At 42.2% G+C, this 27,191-nt stretch overlaps 1 protein-coding gene across 4 annotated transcripts in view; it reads left to right on the top strand.

The window, feature by feature from the left end:
- The window catches only part of ptpro (protein tyrosine phosphatase receptor type O), a 35,509-nt gene that overhangs the window by 1,713 nt on the left and 6,605 nt on the right, over nucleotides 1-27,191 (top strand). Inside the window, exons 2-21 of one of the 4 annotated variants that reach the window (XM_020656459.3) lie at nucleotides 11,340-11,601; nucleotides 12,389-12,544; nucleotides 12,653-12,805; nucleotides 12,977-13,474; nucleotides 13,600-13,761; nucleotides 13,845-14,041; nucleotides 15,222-15,342; nucleotides 15,442-15,635; nucleotides 15,792-15,903; nucleotides 15,998-16,161; nucleotides 17,006-17,126; nucleotides 17,617-17,750; nucleotides 18,847-18,985; nucleotides 19,264-19,384; nucleotides 20,212-20,280; nucleotides 22,491-22,574; nucleotides 25,293-25,328; nucleotides 25,785-25,866; nucleotides 26,895-26,985; nucleotides 27,099-27,175. In XM_020656459.3, coding sequence (XP_020512115.2) covers nucleotides 11,340-11,601; nucleotides 12,389-12,544; nucleotides 12,653-12,805; nucleotides 12,977-13,474; nucleotides 13,600-13,761; nucleotides 13,845-14,041; nucleotides 15,222-15,342; nucleotides 15,442-15,635; nucleotides 15,792-15,903; nucleotides 15,998-16,161; nucleotides 17,006-17,126; nucleotides 17,617-17,750; nucleotides 18,847-18,985; nucleotides 19,264-19,384; nucleotides 20,212-20,280; nucleotides 22,491-22,574; nucleotides 25,293-25,328; nucleotides 25,785-25,866; nucleotides 26,895-26,985; nucleotides 27,099-27,175 — 2,973 coding nt within the window. The remainder of the gene's footprint in view (nucleotides 1-11,339; nucleotides 11,602-12,388; nucleotides 12,545-12,652; nucleotides 12,806-12,976; nucleotides 13,475-13,599; nucleotides 13,762-13,844; nucleotides 14,042-15,221; nucleotides 15,343-15,441; nucleotides 15,636-15,791; nucleotides 15,904-15,997; nucleotides 16,162-17,005; nucleotides 17,127-17,616; nucleotides 17,751-18,846; nucleotides 18,986-19,263; nucleotides 19,385-20,211; nucleotides 20,281-22,490; nucleotides 22,575-25,292; nucleotides 25,329-25,784; nucleotides 25,867-26,894; nucleotides 26,986-27,098; nucleotides 27,176-27,191) is intronic. The other 3 variants (XM_020656461.3, XM_020656460.3, XM_020656462.3) reach the window with 3 other exon arrangements.

Here is a 27,191-nt window from a genome sequence, read left to right as displayed (position 1 = left end):
TGCGACACCGTGATGTGTTCAGGTTTATCTGATGCTTTGAGTTTTCAATTTCCTCTTTTTTTTATATCATCACAGTGAAGATTTGTATCAGGATATGATCCTCCTCTCCTCCGTCACTTCAGCTCAAAGCAGAGAGAGAGAAACGAGTTACAGGATCGACATGCCTTAATGTTTTCTATCGCAGGTTTTCAGCATTTTTCATGAGGAAAAGTGTTTGTTTTTTTCAGTTGGAATAAGATGAAAAACTTCATTCTGAGCCGTGTTTTGAAGCAGGAGATCACATCTGAATCTGCTCCTTTTGTTCAAATACACATTTTGTAATTATTCAGCTGCTTAACATGAAGGTTTTCAAATTGTACATCACAAACAAAAACCTGAGACCCCATTTTGAGTCCTGCATGATGGTCCAGTGTGGAAATACCTCTAAATTCTCAAAGTTTGGAAGGGGTTTCTGGATCCCTAAGTCTTCCCCCTTTCATCCATCCATCCGTTTTCTTCCGCGTATCTGAGGTCGGGTCAGGGTGGCAAGTCAACCCAGACTTCCCTCTCCCCAGCAACGTTTTCCAGATCCTCCTGAGGCGTTCCCAGGCCAGACGGGATATATAATCCCTGGCTCTACCCCGGGGTCTCCTCCCAGTTGGGCGTTCCCGTTACACCTCTAAAGGGAGGCATCCAGGAGGCGTCCTAATCAGATGACCGAGCCACCTCGACTGGTCCTAGCGGCTTTACTCCGACCTCCTCCCTGAATGTCTAAGCTCCTCCCCCTCTCTCTACGGCCGAGTCCAGACTCCCTCCAGAGGAAACTCATTTCGGCCGCTTGTATCCGCGATCTTATTCTTTCCGTCACTAACCAAACAGCTGATGACCACAGGTGAGGGTTGGAACCCTTTCAATGCTAACTAAAGGAGCTAATCTCTATTTAACAATTACCTTGCTCTGCTTGTTGAACATATTGAACTCATCGTCGGAGGTGAGTTTTTATAAAATGCTAATTCAAGCAGCAGTGCATTAAAAATAAAGGTCGAAATCAAAGATGGCTGCTAGAGGATGTAGTTTGTGTGATAACGGCCATGAATAAATTCTAGTGATGTGTATGAGATTAAAGTCTTTGTAAACCTTTAAAAAACAGATTTCAGAATGTAGCTGAGCTCCTCGTTTCATCCGCAGCCAGAGAGCCTCACGGCTAACGATGCTAACGGAGCCAGCTCTGGTGTTGTGCCATGTTGGAGACCTTCAGTCCTTTCTGTGTCTGCCAGCCGGGATAATGAGCCCAAACAGGCCATTAAGCAGAAATGCATCAGTGACCAAACACTTCATGTACTGCAGGACAACAGAGAGGAGGAGGAGAGGGGAAAAAAAAACAAATCCAGCGTGTGAAAGCAGATCAGGATCAGGCCGCTCGGCGCTTCTTCCCGGTTTCTGAACCCCGGAGATCAGGAAAAAAAAAAAAGACAGTTTACAGAAAAAAAAACTGCCAGAAGCTGAAGCTGCGAGATAACAGGCTTTACATCGGAGCTGTCACAACACATTCAGAGCAGAACATCAGACCAACGTGACGCTAAAACAAACTGACTGATGAGCTCCGAGGATTCAAATCAAACCTTCAGATATTCACACGACGACCTAGAAACAGTTCAAAGTAATTAAACGGCGTCTGAATTCACATGGGAGTCTAAAAACAAGGATGTGAGGAACAAATGTGATGTACCAGTCTTCATGATATAGTTTGAGGAGCGATAAATAAAAATTCAAGAGTGTGTAGGAGCTTTAAGGGCTTTATATTTTTTCACCCTTGAGCTCCAGCATGAAACCAAAACAACTTGCGCTGCATTGTTGTGTTAGCATGCTAATGCTAGCGATCTTTATTCTGCTGGTATCTTCACACTGCATGTAAATTTACCTGAAATGAGCGTGATCTAGAAACACAGTTAAGCAGTGAGTACAGTATGTTATTCTTCTTTTCTCTAGTCCCTCAATTAAACAACTTTTATACACGAGGGGAGGAGTCAGCCGGCCGTCCTGGCGATGTAAACAAAGTGAAGATAGGACTCTGAAAACTCTGAAAACATCACAGACAGTGGGACTCGGGTGTTACACCCATTGTAGACAGTCATGACTCACAGAGTTATTTTCAGAGGAGATACTTGATTTCTACATTTAAGTGTGAAAAATCACATATTAAGACTTTAATTTGCAGTTTCTATATTTATTTTATTTCCTTTATGTCAGAACATGTTTCTCCTGAAGACAGACTCATGAGGAACAGGCAGAAACCTGGAGCAGAACCAGACTAAATTTTGTTGATGCTACACTTTTCACTGTCTTGACTAAACACACTCCCTCTCAGCACGCCCACGGGACTAATGAATGAAAACAGGAAGCAGGTTAAAGAAAAGATGCAGCAGGTCTCCGTCCCTCCTCTGTCTTTAATTAGAGTAAACGTGGAGCGATGAGCAGCGGCCCTGTGTTCAGCGCTCACAGCAGCTCCCTCCTTTTCAAACAGAAAACAAAAAAGTCTTCACCGAGGAGTCCGTGGACTCACACAGGCTGACAACAATGGCCGCTTCACCAACCCCCCACCCCCCCTTTAATGCCAAAACGAGGAGCTGAGACTCCAGCAGAGAGAGGACCGACAGACAGACGGACGGACCTTTAAAGCAGCATTTACAACATCCTCCACAGGAAACATTCAGCTAATCAATAACTTCTAACTGATCTACATCTACGGCAGCACTCAGACGCTCTGATCGGTTAGCATCCTGATCACACTGATAATCATTACTCCGGCTGAGTCCTTACATTTCATGAGCATAGAAAACATTTCCCTCAGGATTATGTACGGAAAGGTTGCCAACTTATTTGTGTAATTAAGACAGGGATAAGTTTGCCTATAATCTTTGACAATTAAAAAAAAGAAGGGCGTCTAGTACTTCTATATTTTCTTGCCTTGGTATCGATATCGTCTGATTTTTACTAGAATAAACAAAAGTTTACAAATCTGTCATCCTGACAACCCCATGCAGTCTGCAGGTTTCCTCTTCTTGCAGCCTTATGCTAAGCTAGGCTAAACTCTTGTCTAAAAAAACCCCTCTCGGACAGACAGTTTTTATGTGTACGTCTTTGTTATTCTGCTCATCTCTGAGTGAAGTTGGGCTGCATGTCTTTGACTAAGTGTGTGTGTGTGCGTTAGTGTTTCAGTGTGTTCTTTGTGTGTCTGAGCGTGTCGGTCTCCAGGCAGCAGTTTGAAGCAGGAAGAATAAACTCAGTGTTTTCCTCTTGTGTGTCTAATTCACTCTGATTAAACTCTGGCTCTCGTGCGAGCGTCAGATCTAATCGGAGGCTCTCTGGGAGCTTCTCTCTCCGTCTGTTAACTCAGCAGACCTCATTGATTATCTGAGATTATTAGAGCACTTTCACATGTGGGATTAACCCCGACACTGATGACATAAACAGCATTCAAAGTGTTGTTTACCCCGCTAAACAATCAGACACGTTTCACAGCGCTGTGAGATTGTGTGGACGTCTCTAACTCTCTGCAGAGAGAGGAAAGCTTTTAGTCGGACAGATTTTGTACTTTTGCACCATAAATCTGAGTTACAGCTAACAGTGGTGTTAAGAGGCTTAGTGGAGGATTAAAGATTTTACTCCCTTTACATTACACACGTTTATTGTTTGGGTTCACTTTTTGAACAAAAGAAAGAAAACATCTTTACAATTAATACTAATGATTGACATGTTAACTGTGTTCACTATAAGGTTGTCATAACGCCAGAATTGACCTGTTTGGATACCATGGCAACAGAAATATTGGGTCATTTCTTGTTTTTTGAAATTGCCAAAATTATGCAAGAAAACTTCTGCAGACTGTTGAAGAAAACATTTCCAAATATGTTAAGACGGAGTGCAGGAGTTTACTTTAGTGTTGGCAAGACCAGAGTGCTCCAAGACCAGGACAAGACCCAAGACATTTAGGCATAGAGAGCGAGTCAAGACCAAGACCAAGACCAAGACCGAGACCAAGATATTTAGGCATAGAGAGCGAGTCAAGACCAAGACCAAGACACAACATCCATGGCCGTTCTTGAGAGTTGTAATCGGCACAGAAACCATCTTAAAATTGCCGTTATCAAACAAAACCATCAATATCGTCGTCGTTAAGGTCGTAGGTGTTCATTAAGAGCTGGGTCTTTAGTTTTTACTTAAAGGTACAAAGGAACTTTTTCCTTTATCGATGAATCTGACAGAACGTATTGTGTTACTGACTTGAAGAAACATTGAAGAAGAAGAATGGTGTTTTTGTAATTAGCATGTTTAGCTGATATGTCCAGCCATCCATATATACCTAATAATTCACTTTTTGTAAATTTTGTAATTACTGTACATAGCACAGACTCTTGCACTTTCTGCTTATTTGCACTTCTGGTGAGATGCCAAACCTCATTTCGTTACTCTATACTTGTATATGTGTAATGACAATAAAGTTGAATCTCATCTCATCTCATTAGAGCTGTCAATCATCCGTCGTGAAGTCTAATGAACTCACACCAAACCTCATTTACAAAACAGAGAATTCTAGCTGCAGTGCTGTGTGTGTTTAAAATGCCGACAGTGTGGACCAGCTCGGCTTCATTCATAGTCTAATGGACTCCAGGCGTCCCCGTCCTCTCCATGCTGGAGCTGTCAGAGGTCCGTCCTCTCTTTAAGCTCTGCACCCCCCCCCCCCTCCCCCTTTCCTCGGAGGGAAACAAAACCTGCAGGTTTGCATGATAATGTTGGCAGCTGCCTGAGGGCGACGCCTCCTGACCCCCTCCGATCTGCTCTCATTCACAGGGTCACATCCTCCATTCATCAGCAGGGTGTGTGTGTGTGTGTGTGTGTGTGTGTGTGTGTGTCCTCTCATGAGTAGACTTGATCACAGAACAAAGTTTGCTGAAGCTGAAACTTCACAGAAATCTACTAGATTGGTTCAACTTTCTGCTCTGTGAGTAAGGTGGTCAAAATGTACGCTTCTTCAAAACGATAAAATCTCAGTTTTTTTAACGGTCGATAGTTTGAGAAAGTACAGAAGCTTTAACAGAACTTCAGATCTTTTTCAACCTGCGGGTGCAGCGAGAGAGAGCGAGCAGCGATTTAAGTTTACAGGTCAACAAAGACGTTTCTCGAGTCCTTTAGGAGGGATGCACCGATGTATCATCGATATTGGCCCTGATGACAGACATCGGCATATCGACAAATAATGCAGCATGAACTGATGTCAGTAGCCGTTTATTTGTTGTGCCAGATCAATTAAAAGCTGACATCACGTACAAATAAGAGGTTTGTTATCGGGCAGACGATGAGGTCACCCGCTGGCCAAATTTCACATTTTTTAACATTTTCAGGAAACACTCTTTGACTTTGACTCGAGAAACTCCCATGATACTCAAAACCATGTGAATGATTCAGTGTTCGCAGGGTTTACAGTTTGGCATTCTCTCGTAGTCACTGCAGCGTCTCCTAGCAACACTGGCTCTCAGCTGTCAATCACCTGTTACCATGAGAGACGGGAGTAAAGATGGAAATACTCAGAACTTTATAAAATCATTAAAATGTCATGAAGTAAAGATCACACTTAAGTCGAAAATGTTTCAAGTATTAGAATAAAAATACATCTTTTAACTAAGTTAAACTTGATATCATTCATTTTATTTCCATGTTATTACTAAAGTGTTTATCTTTAAAGCTCCAGTGTGCCTGTAATGGTTGTGTCTTGACATTAAGTTCTACTTAATTGGAGCTTCTGGTGTGCGGACTCGTGTTTGTATGCTTCTTGACGCTGGTCACTTCTCGTCACTTATGTCCACTTATTACTGTCGTTCCTTGTCAGATATCGTAGTCACACACGACTTTCTCCAGACCCCGTCATGACGTTATTGTCAAGATTTGATTCATTAAAAACAAAGAGTTACCTAATATTAGATGTGTAGGACTTCTATTTTTCTTGCCGTGGTATCAACAAATATCAATATACTTACATTTTTACTTGACTCATACCAAAGTTCATAACCCGGTTGTCGTGGCAACTCTATTCTGATTTTTACGATAAGTAAAACAGCGATGATAATGTCTGTGAAAATCATCTCTTGCTGTCAAAAGATTGTTCTTATGTATAACTCTTTACCTGGCCCTGCTGCTTCACCTGCGTGCAGCTCATTTAAACCTGAAAATAAAACAGGCCGAAGGTAGAGGAGGAGGAGGACATTAGCATACCGTCCCTGTTGCCCGTAGGCTCTCCTCTCCGCACCGTGTCCGTGGTCTAATCCTGGATTCAGACAGACATAATGAGCATCCTACCCCAAATGTGTCTCTCCTTTCATCTCTGTTGCCATGGCGACGGCAGAGCTGCGATGAATCGAATGAATTGGTTTGGATTTTTTTTCTTCTCTCTCCCTGAGCCGACCCCCCTGCCTGCCCCCCCGCCCCCTCAGGACCAGGATGTCTGAGAGGAAAAGCCCGATTCCGCGTCACAGAGAGGGTTTCTATTTTTACAACATGTTCGTCCTTCACCTGTGACCCTCTGCTTACTGAACAAAAGGTGTGGTTTATTATGATCTACACTGTGATGGAGCCAGCTTCATCATCATGCGGCTACCATGACAAAAATCAATCCACTGCTGAAAATAGACCCCACAATAAGGAATATCAAGATACCAGGATTTTTAACTTTGATGTGATTCTGGTAAAATGTATAGATTATAAATATCTGTTTTGATACCATGACAACAAAATAGAAGCCCTAGACACCCAATATTGTCTTCATTTAAAATTCTACACACTCTGTAAATTAAATAAGTTGGAAAAATTTTAGTACTGGAATTCATCGGAGTTGGCAGGAAGATTTAACTTAAAATCATGTGCATAGAAAAGATCATGAATGCTGTGTCCAAAAAGACCAAAAAGAAGCGTATCAGTGGTCAATAGTCTCAGCAGATGTCTGATCTTTGGTGAGTCTGAATCTTATGTCAAGGTTTCTGTCTGTTAATAGATGTTTTTTTGCCTCATGGTGGTTTAATGTTGGCTTTCTGTGAATAATAAAACAAACAGTATGCTCTACAACATCTGCTTTGTATTAGTGCCGAGGACAAAAAAAATCTGATGGAGTTATAGAAATCAAGAAAATAAAGGGACCTAGAATTAGGCCCTGAGGTACACCAAATCTGTAACTTTTTAGTTTTTGACAATAAGGTTGTCAAAATGTTGTGCTTTTAGAAAAGCACGTTTTAAAATGATTTTATCTTTGTTATGTAACGATCAATAGGGTAATATTGCTGAAGCTTTTGAACAAAGTACAGAACTATTTTATTAAATACTATCCCAAAAAAACGAAACCTCAGAGCTATGTGCAGCTTTTTCACGACAAATTAAGCAAACTCATCAGTTCAGTTTACCAGTAAGCTCTACTACTGTCGTGGATTTCTTACAAAAAAATCAATCTGTCAGTACCACTGATGTTCTCCCCTCCTCCCCACGTCTCCATGTCTCAGGAGCTGCTCTCTGTTCTCTCCAAATACCAGCACTCAGTAATTAAACCGGAGCGGCGGCTCGACATTTTAAAAGGCCAGCAGAGGAGAGAGTGGGCTTTATGAGGGTGAATCACCCACCTTTACTGAGAGATGTTTTATTATAAACCCCCCCTCACAGGCAGAGGGAGGTTTGTCTGCAGTAGGCCCTGAAAGAAAGATGGAGGCATGTGGTTGAAAGATGAGGAGGTTTGCTGTGTGATGGTTTTACAGTAAGAGGAGGCGTCACGCTGATGAGAAAACCGATAATGTTATACTGAAAAAAGAGAGCAACAAGCACATTAACCCCAACAGTGAAGTTTTGTTTGGCCCTGAGTTTAATAAGCAAACAAACTGTACTGTATAAAGCATGGACGTACTCTGAGTGACATCACCAATTGGTTTCTGAAGCAGACTTTTGAAGCTTGTCAATGGTGGATGCCATACTTGAAAAGCTGGCCCATACAAACTTAAGGTTAACCTAGAAAGAGGTGGAGCAGAGGAGGGGCTTAAGCCTCTTATCTTAGCTCTTAGCTTAACTCTTATCCTTCATAAAAATCAAAACGGATGAGTTATACAAAAATTGACCCCCCACAGTGTGTGCCGATCAAGATATGAGCCTATAGACCTATTTGATTTTTTTTAACCAGGCTGTAAACATGTTAATCTCTGCTGTAAAAACAGGCTTTTTTTAGAATGGGTGTGTATGTGACTTCCTGTGCTTCTGCAGCCAGCCTCTAGTGGGCACTCCAGGAACTGCAGGATTTTACACTTCATTTTTTAAACATTGGAGGTTGCCGCTCATCCAATATCCAATGACTGAATGTGTTTAGGTAGTTATGAGGAAATAAGGGCAGAAGACATCCAGCGGCTCTGTGTATTTCCTGGAAAAGCTCCTTACTAAGAGCTGGTAGTGAATAAAAATCAGATGTAATCCCTGCAGTTTGATAGTTTGTTATTTTACTGAACATCAAGGGAAAACTAAAACTCTGATCTCTCTGATGTAAAGTGAGGATGAATTATTAAAGCTTTCTCTCCACTCCCCGGCTGACGTGAGCCCCGCTCTGAGCTGATTTCCTGTTGTTCAGGTGATGCGATGGTATCAGCTGTTGTTTCATTAAATGTGTCGGCAGGAGAGTCGACTCCTCGCCGAGCGTCAGCGCTCTGACAGGATGAAGGTGACAACATGAAATCTGTACCCTGATGTGGAGGAGATAAAAAGAGAAACATCAGAGGACGAGACGGACGAGTACAAAATCTCCTGATCTCGTCCTGATCGTAACATGACGAGCTTTTTCAAAAACATTCTCGTTGTTTATTTTTACATATTTATTAACTTCACAAACTTTGACCTTTCAGCAACAGAAAAGGCAGAGCGCTTGGAAAGATAAATGTTTGGTGTTGCGCTTTCTGCTCCAAACGCTCTCTCCTCATTGAAAAGGTTTTTTTTAAAAGATGCCGGCGCTCAGAAAAAAAAGCGCCAGGTGGACACGGGGTCTTACTTCTCACACTGGCAGTAAAGCTGAGTTTACATCATGACGGTTACGTTTTGCTGTGATTGGTGTTTTTTTGTGGGTCATGATATCAGCGTCAGGATCCGAGTGTTTCTAATATCAAAAACAGAAAACATAGAGTTAATGTCAGCTCCCGAGTACATCGACATGTAATCCAACACATCGTGACCCACTTCTCTAATCTGACAAAGTGGAAACAGCGAGGTGCTGCAGCGAGGCATGCTGGGAAATTTCACTACAAAGTCACCACGAGGATGTTTGGACAAAAAGCTCCTTCTGTGTGTGTGCAGAGGAAAGATGGCCGACAGCAGAAACGTGACACACACCCGTCTGTTCTCTTTTGTTTTCTCTTTATGGCTCTGACCTCGACCCCAAACAACTTAAATATTTTTGTGTCGACATAAACTCAGACTCACACACGGCATCCAGCGAGCGTTTTTCTGTTGAGACTCTGTAAAGATGTTCAAACAATGAGAATCCCTGTTAAATACTTTGAGTTGACAGTCTGGGACATTTCTAAAGGTTCCAGTAAATACACCGAGCCGCTCAGAGGCTCTGGGTAATGCATCAGATCACTTTATTTACAACATAATGAAATCACTTCTATAAGCCTGTTGGGTCATTCAAGACTTCCTGCTGATGTTTCAAATTAAAAGCCCCGCAGGAAGTGATGGGATTATTTCCCCCCCCCCTCCCCTCCGCGAGCCACAGGAAGTCTTTTAATTTGAAAACAGTTTGATAGTTTTCTACTCTTATGAGTCATTACAATAATTCATAATCCTGCTGCCGACTCTTTGACGCACCAGGAAGTAAACAACATATTTTCTGTTTGTCACTGTCAGTGAACGCATCGTGTTGTGTTTAATTGCCGTCAGTGAGGGATAAATACAGAAAATATTCACGTCATTAAGAATCCACAAAGTTGACTTCTATTTTTATTCTGTGCACGTTTTTCTATATTTCACTCTGTGACGCGTTTCCTGTTGTTTTATGTATTCGTGGATTTTAACTGTAAATAAGAAGAGGAGGAGGAGGAAGAGGATGGGATAGTATAAGAAAGAGGAGGAAGAATACGACCAGGTGAAGGAGGAGAGTGTTGGGGAGGAGGATGGGGAGAAAAGAGGAGGACAAGGAGGAAGAACTGGCACAGCAGAAGGAGAGGTTGGGAAGGATGAGGAAGCGAAAAGGAGGACAAGGAGGAAGAATAAAAAAAGGAGGAGAGCAGAGAGGAGGAAGAGGAAGACGAGGATGACCAGGAGAAGGATGAGGAGGTGGGTTAGGACAAAGAGGAAAAGGAGGAAAGAATGAGAGAAGGAGTCAGACGGAGGGGGAGGAAGAGGACACGAGAAATAAAGAAGGGAAAGGAGAAAAGGGGAGAAGGAAAGGAGAAGAGGAGGACGAGGAGGACCGGAGGAGTAAAAGTGATGAGGAGAATAGGATGAGGGGGAGGAGGAAAAGGTTTGTTGGGAAAATAAATTGGGCAGAAAAGGAGGAGGAAAATGAGAAATAAGGGTAGAAGGAGAAGAAAAATTAAAAGGAGGAAAATGAGGAGAAGGAGGATGAGGAGGTGGGATAGGACAAAGAGGAAAAGGAGGAACAGAAGATGGAGGAAAGAATGAGAGAAGGAGTCGGACGGAGGGGGAGGAAGAGGACACAAGAAATAAAGGAGCAGCATAAGGAGAAAAGGGAGAAGGAATGGAGAAGAGGAGGACTGGAGGAGTAAAAGTGATGAGGAGAATAGGATGAGGGGAGGAGGAAAAGGAGAAATAAGGGTAAAAGGAGAAGAAGGAAGAAGAAAAGGATGGAGCGAAGAGAATGAGGAGGTGACGGAGGATGAGGAGTGATGTATTTATACGGGGTGTTAATCAGGATTGATGGATTTGACCTTTGAGGCGGCGCGGCCTATTTAAAGGATGTGAATGATTCATGAGTCAAACTGCAGGAGAATAAACGACATCATTTATAATAAATCTGTAAATATCTCCGAGTGTTTCTCACTCCAACTTTTCTTCACTTTGTTTTTTTGTTCAGAACTACAAACTGGATTTTTCACTTTGACACTTGTTGGTTAATCGTCTTCATTTAATCTCAAGCTGTTTTCAGACTGTCGTGTCAAGAAGCGATATTCACACCCTTGTGACATTTTGCCTTCATTGTCTTAGAGGCGTCATGGAGAGACGAAGTGACCCCCCCCCCCCCCCTCTCTGTAGGCCTACCATTCTCCCGATAAAAATTACCTGTTGTTATTTTGTGTGTTATCAGAGTTCTGTCTGTCCGTATGTTTCAGAGTGTGACGGCGTTCCAGGCGTCGGTGAACGAGGACGATCTGATCGTGGTGACCCTGGAGCGCTCCGACCTGCAGGAGAATGTGACGGTGTACGCGGCTCAGATCTCTGGTGAACCTCGACCCGTTCTGATCCAGTTCGTGAATGCCAGCGAGGCGGTCGTGTTCAACGCCTCGCTTCACGGTCTGTGCTACACGGTGGGCCTGCTGGTTAAACGGGGTCAGGCCTGGTCCACACCCGTCAAGACCCTCTCAGTGCTCACCAGTAAGACTCTTTCATTCTTCTTTAATGTCATGTAGGCATTTTTTAGACTCTCAACTTTCCCAACGTGTCCATGCTGTGTCCTCATTGTGTGCCCTCATTATGTGTTCTTGCTGTGTGTCCTTAATGTGTGTCCTCATTGTGTTTCCTTAATGTGTGTCCTCATTGTGTGTCCTTGCTGTGGGTCCTCATTGTGGGTCCTCATTGTGTGCCCTTGCTGTGTGCCCTCATTGTGTGTTCTTACTGTGTGTCCTTAATGTGTGTCCTCGCTGTGGGTCCTCATTGTGGGTCCTTGCTGTGGGTCCTCATTGTGGGTCCTCATTGTGGGTCCTTGCTGTGGGTCCTTGCTGTGTGTCCTTAATGTGTGTCCTTGCTGTGGGTCCTCGCTTTGTGTCCTCATTGTGGGCCCTCATTGTGTGTCCTTAATGTGTGTCCTCATTGTGGGTCCTTAATGTGTGTCCTCATTGTGTGTCCTTAATGTGTGTCCTCATTGTGTTTCCTTGCTGTGTGTCCTCATTGTGTTTCCTTGCTGTGTGTCCTCATTGCGTGTCCTCATTGTGGGCCCTCATTTTGTGTCCTCATTTTGTGTCCTTGCTGTGTGTCCTCAGTGTGTGTCCTTAATGTGTGTCCTCGCTGTTTGTCCTTAATGTGTGTCCTCATTGTGTGTCCTCATTGTGTGTCCTTACTGTGGGTCCTCATTGTGTGTCTTCATTGTGTGTCCTCATTATGTGTTCTTGCTATGTGTCCTTGCTGTGTGCCCTCATTGTGTGTTTTTGCTGTGTGTCCTCAGAACCCCTCCCTGTCCGTAGCGCTCACATCGCAGACTTTAAAGATTCTCCAGAGACCGGCGTAGTGTTTCAGATTGACCCTCCGCCCGGGAACGTTTTCAGCAGAGTGAACATCAGCTTCACCGAAGGACACGAGCGACGATACATGCTCTATAAAGGTAACGGAATATATACTCTACAGAAACAGATCAAAACATGTTTCAAACAGGTTCTGATAGTTAATTTAAATATAATGTGCGTGTGTGCGTGTGTGTGTGTGTGTGTAGACTTCTACAGGGGGAAGACGGTGTTCAAACACTGGTTACCCGGTGTTTGTTACAGAAACGTCACCTTCCAGCTGATCTCTGAGGTCACCGTGTACCAGACCGCCCTGATCACACACAGTGACATCACACACACACCTGTGCACCACAGGACAGGTGAGACACACACACACACACACACACACACACACACACACACACACACACACACACACACACACACACACACACACACACACACACACACACACACACACAGTGACATCACACTGTTATGTATTCTGTGAGGTTAAAGAGCTGCTCTGTGTCTCTCTTCGTCCCCCGCAGTGCCGTACCCCCCCCTCAACATTTCCCGTAAGATTGTCCACCTGAGCCAGAGGGCGGGGCCAAGTGCGGCATCCAGCGTAGTCCCTCCCGAGGGCGGAGAGGAGAGCCGGCGAGCGTCCCGTATAGCCCGCGATGTGCCCCTGCTGGAGGAGCAGCAGGAGGTGGAGAACACGTCTGAGGAGGTGGCGACCGCGACCACTCCGGTGCCATTTAACGCCACACACAACCTGACAGGAAGTGACCCGACCACGGAGGCAGAGACGCAGAGCTACTGGCCTGACCCTTCCGACCTGTCTCCCGCCGACAGAGACGACGAGTTTGTGAACGCCGTCGTGCCCGAATATGAGGACTCCAACGAGCCCGGGTCTGCCATGGGCCTCGCCCCAGAGACCGCCGTCCTGCCCACTAAACTGCCCCCCATCCTGCTGGAACTCCGCTGGCTGCCCCCCCGCGCCCCCACCAGCTACGACGGCTTCAACATCTACATCTTCAGAGACGGTAACACGGATATTAAATATCACGCTCGAGGTCGAGATGCCGCTGCGGCGTCCACCCTGAATTTTAATTTAAGTCTGATCTGAAGTTTTCAGTTTTTTTTTGTTTCTGTCTCCATCTGTTTCCAGGTAACTCCACAGAGACCGCCACCGTGGACGAAAACACTCACGAGTTCTTCACTGAGTTGACGGAGCCGGGAACGTACCGAGTCCAAGTCACCACGCTCAGCTTGTCCGGCGAGTGTGAGGCGAGAGAGAGCACGGCCGACACGGGCTTCACCTTCTACCTCAGTACGTTTAAAAAGATAAAACCTGTTTCTGAACCCGGTTTTTCATCTCATAGTAAAAACTCTCCATGACTCGTCTCGTCTCAGGTCCGGGTGGCGAGCTGTTGGAGGAGCTGCGAGAGCGTCCTCAGGCGGTCAGCGTCAGACTGCTCGACTCCAGCACCGCCGGCGTCTCCTGGGCTCAGTCCTCGGAGAACCACAACGGCAGCGTGGTGTCGGTCGTTTCTACCACCTGTCTGAGACCGAGTCTGAGCCAGAGGATGGAGAACACCTACTGTGGCGAGGTAACGCACCGCCGCCAGCTGAGGCCGGCTACTCACTAGAATATTGTAGGCCCTCAAATGATGGGGGAGGCGTGGCCTAATTTGAGGCTTGTTGTGTGGACTCAATACTAGTTAGTTTAATCGTTTATTTGAATCACAAAAACAAACATGAGTCTCAGAAGAGAGGAGATGTTTTGTACCAAGTTTAGCTAGCTAGCTAATTTCCATCTGTTGTCCCTGGGCAGACGATGGCAACAGCAAAATGCTAATCCAATACGATTATTTTATTTAGTTTTTTTGATGTCAGAACTTTGTCTCTGGGTGAGATAATGAGTAGTTGCTTAGTTGATGAAATTTGTTTTATATTTCTATTTTTATTTTTTTCCTGTAGCACTTTGAGATTTGAGAAGTGCGTTACAAATTAAATGTATTATTATTATTACTATTATTATTATTAATAAACATAAAATCACTCAGCGTCATCGAGTCTGTGATTCATAAATCAAACATCTGACATCAACAAGTTTTTTTACTGAACGAGTCTGAGCAGAAGTTTAGAGATCATTCAGAAATGAAAGTGTGAGCTGACTCATCTTTTACTTACTGAGCTGTGAAAATGGAAAACGTGGTGAGAAAAAGACTTTCCATTTACAAATTGGAATCATTCTTCTCACTGTGAAAACAGTTAAATCAGTCACACACAATGTTTAAAGGTGACATATCCTCCTCCTCTTCTTCAGTGTAAATAAGTCTCAGAGCTCCTCAAAACATGTGTGTGAAGTTTCTTGTTCTAAATCCACTCTGATCCTGTATTTGATCATGTCTATAAACCCCTCTATTTCAGCTCTGCTCAGAACAGGCTGTTTCTGTGTCTGTACCTTTAAATATGTAAATGAGCTGTGTCTGACCACGCCCCCTCTCTGGAAGGGCTTGGGTGCCTCTGTCTTTCTCGCTCCATGTCCTGTTGTTTACGGTGAGAAGGCAGACTCAGAGGGCAGAACAAACACCTAGCTGTGGGAGTGTCACCCACCTGGGGGAGGGGCTACTGCCCTTTGTGATGTCATGAAGGGAAAATCTCCAAACGGCCTGTTTGAGCACACATTTTCTGAAAAGTGGAGCAGGCAGAAGACGGAGAGGATGGACTTTTCTCATCATTGGGGGGTTATCACCTTTAAATATATATATTTTTTTTTCTTTAAAGGAAAACTCGACAAGTGACATCATCACTAACCTGACCCCCGGGGCTCAGTACAGGGTGGTCGTCTATCACACCAACGGGCCGCTGATCAGTCCTCCGTCAGAGCCCGTCATCATCGACATCGGTGAGAAACACGACGCATGAATCACGACGTCTGCAGTTTGTCTTTAAAGTCAAATCGTTTAATTCACCGTGTGTGTGTGTGTGTGTGTGTGTGTGTCAGAGCCCACTGGTGTGCGTGAGCTCGCCGTGTATCCTCTCAGCCCGACGGCGGTCATCCTCACCTGGCAGCGTCCGTATCACGTGGCGTTCAGGAAGTACGTCCTGCAAACGTACTTCTTCAACCCCGTCACCCTCACCTCAGAGTGGACCACCTACTACGAGATCGCCGCCACCGCCTCCGTCATTGCCTCTGTGGTAACACACACACACACACACACACACACACACACACACACACACACACACACACACACACACACACACACACACATCAAAAGACATCGTGTACATTTAACAGTGAGAATTAAAAATATGTTATCTGTCACTCAGCTCTTCTTGTTTTGTCCTCAGAGGGTGACCGACCTGCTGCCCGCCTGGTACTATAATTTCCATGTTTCCATGGTAACGTGGGGCGACCCGCCGCTCACTTGCTGCGACAGCTCCACGGTCAGCTTCATCACAGGTACAGACTCACCTGCTCGCTGTGACCACATGTCCCTTACTCTCCAGAGAAAGAAGTCCGATGTGACCTAAAGTCAAATCTTTGTCGTCCGCAGCTCCCGAAGCGCCTCACATCTCCTCTGTGGATTACTCGCACGGCGTCCTCTACGTTCGCTGGGCGTACAGCGAGCTCTTCATCGACCTCTCTCACTCCAGGATGCTGCACTGGCAGGTGGTCGCCGTGGGAAAGAAAGGACCCGAGAAGAGCTACTCTGTCGACGTGAGTCTTCAGCCTCGTTCATCGTCGTGTTTTTCTCGGCTCAGATCGTGCACCAGCAGCTCGTTTATTTCGGGGTCGGGATGGACTGCGATTGATTCTCTCCTCTGGGTCCATCCGAGCGTCCAATTATGAGCAGAGAAACGAGCAGCTCGCCTTCGCCTCCATCGGGCCGATTATGATCCCAGCAGAGGCAGACCTGACTCACATAATGAACTGTTAGGGAGCCTGGGGGGGGGGGGGGGGTCCTGGTTTTCTGTCGTATTACTCTAACTTAGTGTTACATCCTTAAAGACTGGATTTCAGCGGCGCCGTTAGTCTAGCGCCCAACATCCAGAGGTTATAGTCTTCGAGAGCAGGCCGCCCGGGTTCAAATCCGACCTGTGGCTCCTTTCTCACATGTCAGAGGGTCACTTCATGAAGAACTGGTGAAGCATGAGTTTGTTCTGGTCCGTTCTGTGGTCGCCTGAGGTTATGTAAGATTAAAACAGTAAAAGAAAAAGAGGAACAAATTAAAACAGTAAATTCAGATCAAATCGATCTTTTGGGAAATTAGATTTTTACAGGACACATCAGGAGAGACGATGTAATATCAGAGCGATAAACCCAGCTCCTCATTTACCTCTTTACAACACTCAGTTTTTATTTCACCCCTGTTTGTTTATTGAATTAGATTAAGTATTTAAAACCTGTGTGTGTGTGTGTGTGTGTGTGTGTGTGTGTGTGTGTGTGTGTGTGTGTGTGTGTGTGTGTGTGTGTGTGTGTGTGTGTGTGTGTGTGTGTGTGTGTGTGTGTGTGTGTGTGTGTGTGTGTGTGTGTGTGTGTGTGTGTGTGTGTGTGTGTTCAGGTGACTCGTAATGTGATGCGTGCGAGTCTCCCGCTGCCTCCAGGTGACATCTACAACCTGACGGTGACGGCGTGCACCGAGCGCAGCAGGAACACCTCCATGCCCAACATCATCAAACTGGGTCAGTACACACACACACACACACACACACACACAAAACATCTGCCAAACAGCTGCTCATATTCAGGTCAGAGGCATCAGCAGGAATCATTGAAAAGCCCTGATGACATCATCGTGACATCATCACAACATACAGAGCGATGCTGGAATGGAATTCATTCCACAATAATATGAAACAACAAAAAACTTCAGCAATGTTTCCACAAGAAGGATTAACTCAAAGTGATGCGGTCGGTCTGTTAGGACACGCCGTTGTCACGGTGACGCTGCAGGTTGTGTTTCTGAGCAGGTAGACGTCTGGTTGTTTTCTCTCTATGGAGAGGAGCGATCCCTCCCACTCACAGCCACAAACAGCTGCTGTGTTTCTGCCTGAAAGTGAATATGAAACTTCATCTTTTCTACTTCCTCTTCTCGGTGCCGCTCTGCTTCACGCCTGCAGGTTTTAATCTTCACACAAACTAACTGTTCAGTTGTTGTGTGTCATGTCACAGAGCCGGCTCCTCCTCGCTCTCTATTTGCTGTGAACGCCACACACTCGTCGGTGACTCTGCTGTGGACCGAGGAGGGCGTGGTGGATTACTACCAGGTCATCTGCAGACCCAACAAACCCAGCAAGGAGCTTAAGGTGAGACTTAAACTTTAGACGTTAACTCTGGTCAAACTGTGTGAGTGCTTTTTGAAGTGAGAGATTCCATCTGATTAAAGACAGTAAAGGTTTTCCTTTGTGTTTAAACGAGACGTTTGAAGGGCTTCAGACGGTGACAGAGTCGTCTTTTATTCTTACAGCAGCCCTCCGTGCAGCACAGATCTTTATATATCTGACTAAACGATAAAATTCTGAATGTTTTTAACACGAGTTGAAAGGAAACTTTGCTTCAGAAAGAGGAAGTGTCGCAGTGAATTTTATCTAACTTTGTCGTCCAGGAGTGATGGTTTTTGCGAGCTGAGTTTCAGATCATCTTTGCGATTTATACGTTTCTCACTTCTGCCTTGAATAAAAACCATCACTGTGAAGCTCTTATGTAGAAGAACATTCAAACCAAACATCAGAACTTTGTGGTTTACTTCTTGAAGCAATTTTTTATACAAAAACCAATAAATACAGAAAAGTGTAATGCCCTTTATTTCTCAATTTAATTACTAAACGTAAGGTTGTCAACATGTTTGATATTTTAAAGTACCCCGTGTTTTAAAACAACACAATCTCTCTTATTTTAAAGTTTGATAGTATCACATCTTGAAAAATCTTCAGATCTTAAGTCAGATTTTTCACCAAAAGCTCCTCCCACGGTTTCCTGTCTCTCTTCAGCTGCCCTGTCCAAAGAAGGCAAAAATCGACTAAAAATATAACTTTAAAGATAAGAAACTCAAACACAACTTTTACTTCTCTAGAAAAAAAAAGTATTGAGGGAAGTGAAACAACAAGTATTCAATTTGAATGTTCAATTCTTGGATACTTTTCAATACCATGTTTTTGAAAATAATTTGGTATAAAAAGTAAAAGCACTTTAGATCTTCAGTCATATGTTGAACCAAAAGAGAGACAGCACTGTCTAAATTGTACAAATACTTTGGCTATGTTTTGTTACTGAAATGTTTGCACGATTTAGACAACGTGCAAGAGTTTGCGACAACCCTCTGACAGACACGACCACTGACTCCTGTTGTGTTTTTGCTCTTCTCCTTACTTGTTAATTTACTTATATTGACGTCTCTTTCAGGCCCGGGAGCCCCAGACATCCACTTCTCACGTGCTGACGGTATCGGGTTTGATTCCCTCGTCCGCGTACAACTGCACCGTCACCAGCTTCAGCTACAGCACACCCAGCAAACCTGCACACATCACCATCAGAACCGTCGGTAGGTGGCGCTGTTCAGTCCCCTGAAGCTGTACAAACATTACAGTGGCTGAGTTTTCACCACATAACTGCACAAACTTCTGGTTTAACTATTTATTCACTCTTCACTATACCGCAAAACTTCAAATGCAAGCCCATACCAATTTCAGGCCCAGTTCCTTTTACCAGCCTGGTGTCGCTGCACGTTTTGTCCCAAATAAAGGCAGTAGAAAAATTAGAAACTATGAACCTTGCTGTGAAAAAAGCTGTGTTGTATATATTTTAAAATGTGTGTTTCAGCTAAAGAGATGAACCCGAGCGTCGCAGCCATCTCGGCTTTGGCCATCCTCAGCATCCTCCTCATCAGCCTGCTCGTCCTGTTTCTGCTTGTCCTTCGCAAGAAACACCTGCAGATGACCAGGTACGGAAACCTCAAACACACCTGAAACACGGGCGGTCAAAGCAGGAGGGAACTACTGAAGTTTTGTCAACTGTTGAACACTGAAACTCTTTTCCTATGCTACATGCTAACATTAGTTTTAAGATTAGCAGAAGTGGTTTGTGTTTCAGCTAACACCCTCAGAACTCCCCTCAAGACTTCATGTTGTATATTATTCTTAGAAACAGAAACACTCTGACTTTACAGAAACCATTTCCTCCACACAAACTAAAAAAAAAAAAATCAAAAATGTGCATTTGAATAATGAGAAACATAGTCCAGAAGGTGAGATAATACTATACTAAATTAGAAATAATGGATTCTTTGCATCATTTTTTGTGACAGGGATAGTCTCCTGCTGTGAGGTTCATGTGTTAACAGCCAGGTCAGGAGACTCTCCGGAGCAGTCCTCCTGAAATGATCTAGACATTTTCATGAGTGCAGATGTGAAAACAGTTTAAGAGAGTTAAAGTTTTACATTTAAATAAAGGAAAATGTTCACTGTTGTTCTGCAGAGATGAGGTGCTTTGTTTGGTGTTTCTTAACATTTTTTTGGTGGAAAAATGGTTTGACATGTAGAGTTAGCCTTAAAGGAACTCATACTGTTAACCATAAAGCATTTAGTTCACATTCAGTTTTCAGTTTTGGTGTTTTGGTTATTTTTCCTCTCGTACATCACCGCTCACTTCTCCTTTTTTCTGATTGGTCATCAAATATTTTACTTCCTCAAAGTGAACAGTTTAAAAAGCTTTCATCACTATTTTCCACATGCATGTGTGTGATGTTTTTTTGTGTGTTTTGTGTTGCAGAGAGTGTGGCGCGGAGACTTTTGTGAATTTCGCCTCATTTGAGAGAGACGGGAAGCTTCCTTATAACTGGTACGATCCTCACACGTTTGTTTTTCATCCTCAAATCTCAATAAAATGTTTAAACACCTTCCGTAAATCTCTTCAAAATTATAGGAGTGCTCTGCATTCCTGAAACCCGAGTGATGGTTTTTAGCAGATTTGGAGCTTGTCTCTGTAATCACACATCCCCAGTTTGGATGTCGAAGCCTGCCGCCGCTAACACCCTGAAAGACCCAATCAGGGGCAGATTATCGGCCCGGACAGGGATTTGAAGCGGCAGATTAGGGATTTGAACGTGTAGCTACAGATTTTAGCTCGTCTGTGGCGCTTTAAGCACCGTGAGGCGATATTGAGGATGATGAAGTCAGCACCCCTGCCTGCTTTGTTTGGAGCAGCTGAACCAGTGTTTTTGATGATATAAACTCATGATCTCCCTTAATCTCAGATTAAAGGTACCAAATGTTTGTTTTAGAATAAAGTTAAATTCTACAAAACAAGAAAAGACATCTCACAGTCGTTTGCTCTGTAAAATTAGAGAGGCTTAAGTGTCTCTGATATCCTGGCTGATGGATCACTTTCAGTCTGAAACGATTTAGAGATCTGGACATTTGAGATTAATATAACAGCTGAAAGACGGTCAGTTAAGGCAGACCTTTGGCTTCCATCTGCTGTTGTATTTGACCTTCCATCACGAAATGCACATGTTCATCCGAGTGTCTCCTTAATGTGACGGTGGAGTTGTGTTTCTGCTTTGACTGTGCATGTTAGCACTGTTTAATGTTATGAGAGGAAGGGGAGGTCCCCGCTGATGCAGATACAAGTGTAAAAAAGATCTTTGCTAAATGACAATCTCTGCACACAAAGAAGCAACTGAAAATCTCAGGAAGTGAAATAAATCTATGACTTTTGTGTCGAGCGATTAATGAGTTAATCAAACTTTATTCATAAAGCATTCTTAAACAAATAAGTCTAATTCAAAATGCCCTACAAGCGATGTACAAGAAGACTTACACACCAAAACAATGAAAAGAAAGTAAATAGAAATAAACAAGAATGAATAAAGATGAGGTTTGGTTGTTACTCATCGCTAGTGATAATAGTTAACTAGATGCTGTCAAAAATGTATTTTTAGCAGAAAGATTGTTTCATTGTTTCTGTCTTCAACATGATAAGTCTGACATGAAAGTATTTGTAAAAAAAAAATACATCTTTTCTTATTCTGCAAATCTCAAAAAACAAAAAAACAAAAGTCTGTTTAGTAATGTGGTGTACCTCAGGGCTCAATTCTGGGTCCCTGTATGTTCAGTAGTTCCATGTTTCCTCTTTTATAGTACATTTTGTTTTTCAAGATGTTCTTCCTGACTTTAATCTCTGGAGAAAAATGTGGTATATTTTATGAATTAATTTGTTGAAAAAAAAAATTCTCAACATCGTCCAAAAAGTTCTTGAGCTGGAACTGGAACTTAATTTTTTTATTTAAGCCCGAATGAGATATATATTCTTCGTACTGACACACTAAAGCTGGTGAGAAATCTAAATGAATAATCTTTTATTCAAGAAAACACCAAATTGTTTTCCAAACATACTGATTGTATAAAGGTTTGGAAGCTATGGAAAACATAAAACAGAATACGATCATTAGTTTATCCTTTTGACATATATTCATAAATATTAGACGTTTGATAAGACGTCTTTTAACAGTTCTAATGTAGAGTGTTTGGTTTGCAAACTGAACCCCTTTTAAGCTTGAAAAACTTGAACAGAGCCGATGATGAGTCCTTGAATGTATCTGCATCAGTGGGGTCCTGACCCCGAGTGAAACAATGTTAGAGATCTTCATTAAGATGGCCATCACATGGTTTGACGTCACCATCGAGTGACAAAATGTGGGGCTGTCTCTACATAATGAGGCTGAGTGTTGCATTGTGGGAGGGGCTGGGTGGACGCAGTGATGTCACAGACTCAGGCTGGAGGTTGTTAAATGAGACAGAGCGGCCTTTGACGTCCGGCAGCTAAACAGACTCCTGTTGTCCCCCAGAGAGACAACGGGACACTTTCTGAAGGGCTGCATGATGCATTAACTGTGTGTTCAGCACTAATGTGAACCTCTCGACGCTCTGTGCCTCTTTACTAATGGAGCACCATGTTCTGTCCCCAACCTACCGCCCCCTGGTGTCTGTTTTTATTTATTTTTTTATTGTGTGTGTTTTTATTTTATTTTTTATTTGAACCCCCTTCAGGCGAAGAAGCCTCTTTGCCTTCCTTACCCTACTGCCATCCTGCCTTTGGACTGACTATCTTTTGGCTTTTTATATTAATCCTTGGTAAGTAAGCACTTGAAGGCTAAAAGAATGCACTACAGGGGCATGTCATAGCAGAGCCACAGCCCACAGGATTGATCCAAGGCATTGTTTTACTTTCTATTTGAACCTAAGTGACGTCAAACAGAGCCACCAGAACTTATTGTCAACGATTCCCATGAGAAGACCAAAATAAAAATGAATCAGTGTAACTTTGGGGTTAATATTGTGGTAAAAAGGAGATAAATAAAGCCTGATAATGGGGGAAAAAGTGAAAGGCTCTCTCCTGTGCTCAAGCGTAAAGTTTTGTTGAGCTGTCCATCTACCCCGCTTCATACTTACATTCTGAAACAGGAATCTTTTATGTTTTTTATCGTCCCCATAGACAAATTCTACTCTGACCTAAGGACCACCTTCAGTCAAAACTGTTTGTTGCTCTATAGCTGTTTTAAGCCGACGTTGCTTCAGAGCTTGTGCTGAAATAAGGAATCAGTATTTCTGTCAATGGACATGATATGGTTAATCTTAAAATACTGCTGTACAAGCTGTGGAGTTATGTTTGTTAGAGTCCAGCTTTCTTTAGGGTCAGTATATCACCAATCATGGACCTAACTCAGGTCAACAATGCTCAATTTTATCACTTAACAGTACACTTATCATGTGTTTTCAATAAATAAATAGTATTTCAATTAATGTCAATAAACAACAAGGGCCCTAAACCTGAGCCTTGTGGAACACCAGAGAGAGCACTGCCCAAATTATAAAAATATGTTTGCAACATTCAGGTAAGGAAACATTGCCAATGTATTTGTCTAATTTAGACAGTATGCAGGAGTTTGCCTGCTATATCTGGTTATCAAAAACAAGTAATTTGAGCACAGTGGTTAGTACATGCGCCCCATGTATGGAGGCTGTTGCTCTCTAAGCAGACGGCCCAGGTTCGAAAACCAACCCGTGGCTTCTTTCCTGCATGTCATTCCCCACTCTCTCTTTCTCCCTGATTTCTGACACTTTCCACTGTCCTATCTCTCTGATAAAGGCAAAATAAGCCCAAAAATTGGTCTTAAAAAATAAACAAACAAGTTGTCCAATTGCCCAATATTGTCAGGGATTCTTTTTTTATTGCCCTGGTATCAAACATGTTTGACTTTTACTTCAATCATATCATTCTGGTATTGTGACAACCCTATCATGATATTTTTTGTTCTTGGTCTACACATGGGATTGTTGACAAGTAAAAAAATGTTAAATGTCATAAGAACATCCAATGACAATTTTTTTGAAGTCCTGTTTAAATTTTGGGGAAACAGGAAGTCAAGAGATGACTTTTCTGACCCGTAGAACTTTGTCTGCAATTCTGTGTCTGTGGTTTTAACTTTCAGAGTCACACTGATGGGTTCTCACTCATGTGTTGTATGTAGCATGATGCTAACTGTTGACGCTTACTACAGCTTTGCTCCATGTTCCGTGTCTGCATGATGTCTGTTTTAGTGGATTTATAGTCCAGAGTTAGACTCTGTATGTAGTCCTGCTTTTAGCGTAGCTGTGTAGTCTTAGTTCTGGATGTTTTAGTGCATGTTGCTGGTGAAACACTTGCTGACTGTGTTACAGAACCCCCCCATTTCTGAAATATGCCTCTCAGCTCTGAGCTGAGAGGACATGTTGGGATTTTTGGGACTCTGTGATGCAATCGGTGTGTGAATCTTTAAAGAAACAGATCTGACTCCAATAATGCAAATATAGACGCATGAAATGTGGAAAATAAATTAATGAAAATGTTACAAAGTTGCATGTTTGATTATCAGGTGTCTGCATAGCTTCAATCACGAAGCATGATGTTGTTACTCTGATGATGTCATAAAGTTAAAATACGTAAAACTGTCACCCTGGGTTTGACCGATTGATGGGACTTCATACAAGCCTTCTATGAAATCTAAAGCTGACTGTTATGGATAAAATCATTCTATAAACTAAAACCTCATGTTAGATTTTTAACCTGAAAAGTTCACCAAAATAGAACTTAAAACTGATTAAACATCGGGTTACTCAGAAACTTTTTAATTTACAATAATATTCAAACTTACAACGAACTGCATTTTTTAAATTTTCACTGATCTCTTAGCCAACAATGTTTAACTTTAACTTAATAATTATGCTTTCTAAATATGTTGTTCCATTTTATTCAGTCGTCCTTTACTTACCTTAAAATCTTCTATTTCGTTTAAATGAGTTAAAATAGACACAATTTTAATTCATTTTTTCCGATTTAGTTTTAAATTTAAGTTAAATATAATTAAAAAATGCTCAAACATTAATATTAACGAACATTTTACAAAACTGGAAACCTTAAAGGAGCAGTATGGAACTCTGACCCCTAGTGTTTAAAATTGGTACTGCAGTCCAAATTCCATGCTCCATGCTCACTCAGGTCACCATGTGGTGGACTCTGAAGCTTCAGTGTTTATCCAGCTCTGCATGGGTCTGTAAACCTTTCTGTGTTCTAACCTCTCTCCATTTTTCAAAAGCATCTCCAATATTGATCCTAGTTTGAGCACCAAAAACATGACCTTTTAAGAACATTAAGAACAAGAATAAATCCCTCTGAATAAAGGCTTAAAAACCCTCGTTGGTCAAACCCTGATATGTGCAGATCTGGAGCGTCAGTCTAATGTCACCTGTGATTTAGTCTCACTGCAGTCACAGTTCTCATCAAGAGGAACTCTACATGTTTGTATTTTATAGGAGCAAGACAGCTTTAAAGAAACGGAAGCTTACAAGGTAACAAGACTAAACAACACCATGTGGCTCTCAGCCTGTGCTTTTATCTTTGTGTATCTGTGTGTTTGTGTGTGTGTGCTGCCATCGCACTAATAACAGCCTTCAGCCAGAAACAGAGAACATCCCAACCGTTTAATCCAGCAGATTAAAGTGAAATTGAACCATGGCCCAGTTTTTTACCACTCAGGCTGAGGAACCTCTGTGGAAATAAAACCTGCAAAGACTGCAGTCATCGGTGGAAATCAGGACGGTTTATTATCTAATTGAAAACTTCAATTATTGAGTCGTGCAAATCTGAATATTACCTGATTGTTTTATTTGTGCTGAGTGGCATCATTTTTAAATGTATATGGCGTTGTTAATCAAGAAATGTCCAATGATGATGATATGTGTCATGTGAAATCTGTTATTAGTCTTCATAGTGGTATTTTCTGACACATTGGTGTATCTTTGCAGCCCCGTGCAGCTGGACGATTTCGATGCGTACTTTAAAGAAATGAGCAAAGACTCGGCCTACAAGTTCTCCCTACAGTTTGAGGTACGACCTTAATCACAAACATTTATATATACAAATAAATGTGTGCGTGTATTAATGTTTGTATGTCTGTTTGTATTTGAATGAAGAAATTAAAGTTTTTTATGTAAATATGTGTGAGTGTCAGTTAGAGTATGTATGAGTATGTTTCTTCCATTTAGGATGTATTACAAAAGGGTATATGTATGTATTTGTATTTGTATTATTTCTGTGTGTATTAATTAGTAAAGTATCTATCTATTTATTTTGTTTGTTTGAGGAAAGAATGTATTTATGAATTCATAAAAAAACATACACACATTTATTTATTTTATTGTTTATTTATACAGGAGCAGTTCAGACTTAAGTGTAATACATCGAAAAGATGTCTTACATACATTCATCTTAAAATGAAAAAAACAACATACATATCGGTCGAAAAAATAGGAAAAAACAACGTTTGAATAAATGTATTTGTTTTATTGTTTTTTGTGCTTGTATGTAAATATTAGATAATGTATTTTTCCATCCTGCATAACATATAACCCATTCATAATTATATTATTTATGTTTTTGTGTTTATAAATTAGTAAAGTATCTATTTATGTGTTTCTATGTATGGGGAAAGAATGTATGAAAGTAGAAACACAACAATGCATTCATGTTTGCTTATATGTAATTATGTATGAAGAAATGATAAAGAAAATATTTATGAATTCATCCAAAAAAAGTACACACCCATTAATTTATTTCTATACATACATAAAGTCATACATACTTACATCAGAACATTTTGTTCATACATACATAGAAAAAAAATTCAAACATACATAAAAAAGTTATACATACTGTACTTACATTGTGAAATGTAATACATATGTTCCCTATTCATACTTTCATACATACTTAGAACACTTTTATTTTCATACGGACACTCAGTATAAGTCATTACATTCATACATGAACTTTCAGGAATATACTTCTTTTATTTACTACTCATGTAAACTTTATTCATGTTCATACAGTTATTTCATACATGTTCATCTTTTCAGGAGCTGAAGAGCGTTGGCCTGGATCTTTCCCATGATGCAGCAGACCTGCCTATCAACAGGCCCAAAAACAGATACACCAACATCCTGCCCTGTGAGTCACAGACTCAGAAGTACTGAGTTGTTTGATACATGATGGTTGTTGGTGGTATTTCAGCTGGTTTTCATGTTGACTGATTTTAATCTTCATTTACATCTGGACCACAGACGACTTCAGTAGGGTGAAGTTGATCTCGATGCACAACGACGAAGGTTTAGACTACATCAACGCCAACTACATACCTGTGAGTCATTGTATCT

This window comes from Labrus bergylta, chromosome 23, assembly GCF_963930695.1.
Source record: "Labrus bergylta chromosome 23, fLabBer1.1, whole genome shotgun sequence".
Lineage (NCBI taxonomy): Eukaryota > Metazoa > Chordata > Actinopteri > Labriformes > Labridae > Labrus > Labrus bergylta.
The sequence above is the reverse complement of the archived record's forward strand: the minus strand, read 5'-3'. Positions and strand labels throughout refer to the sequence as shown.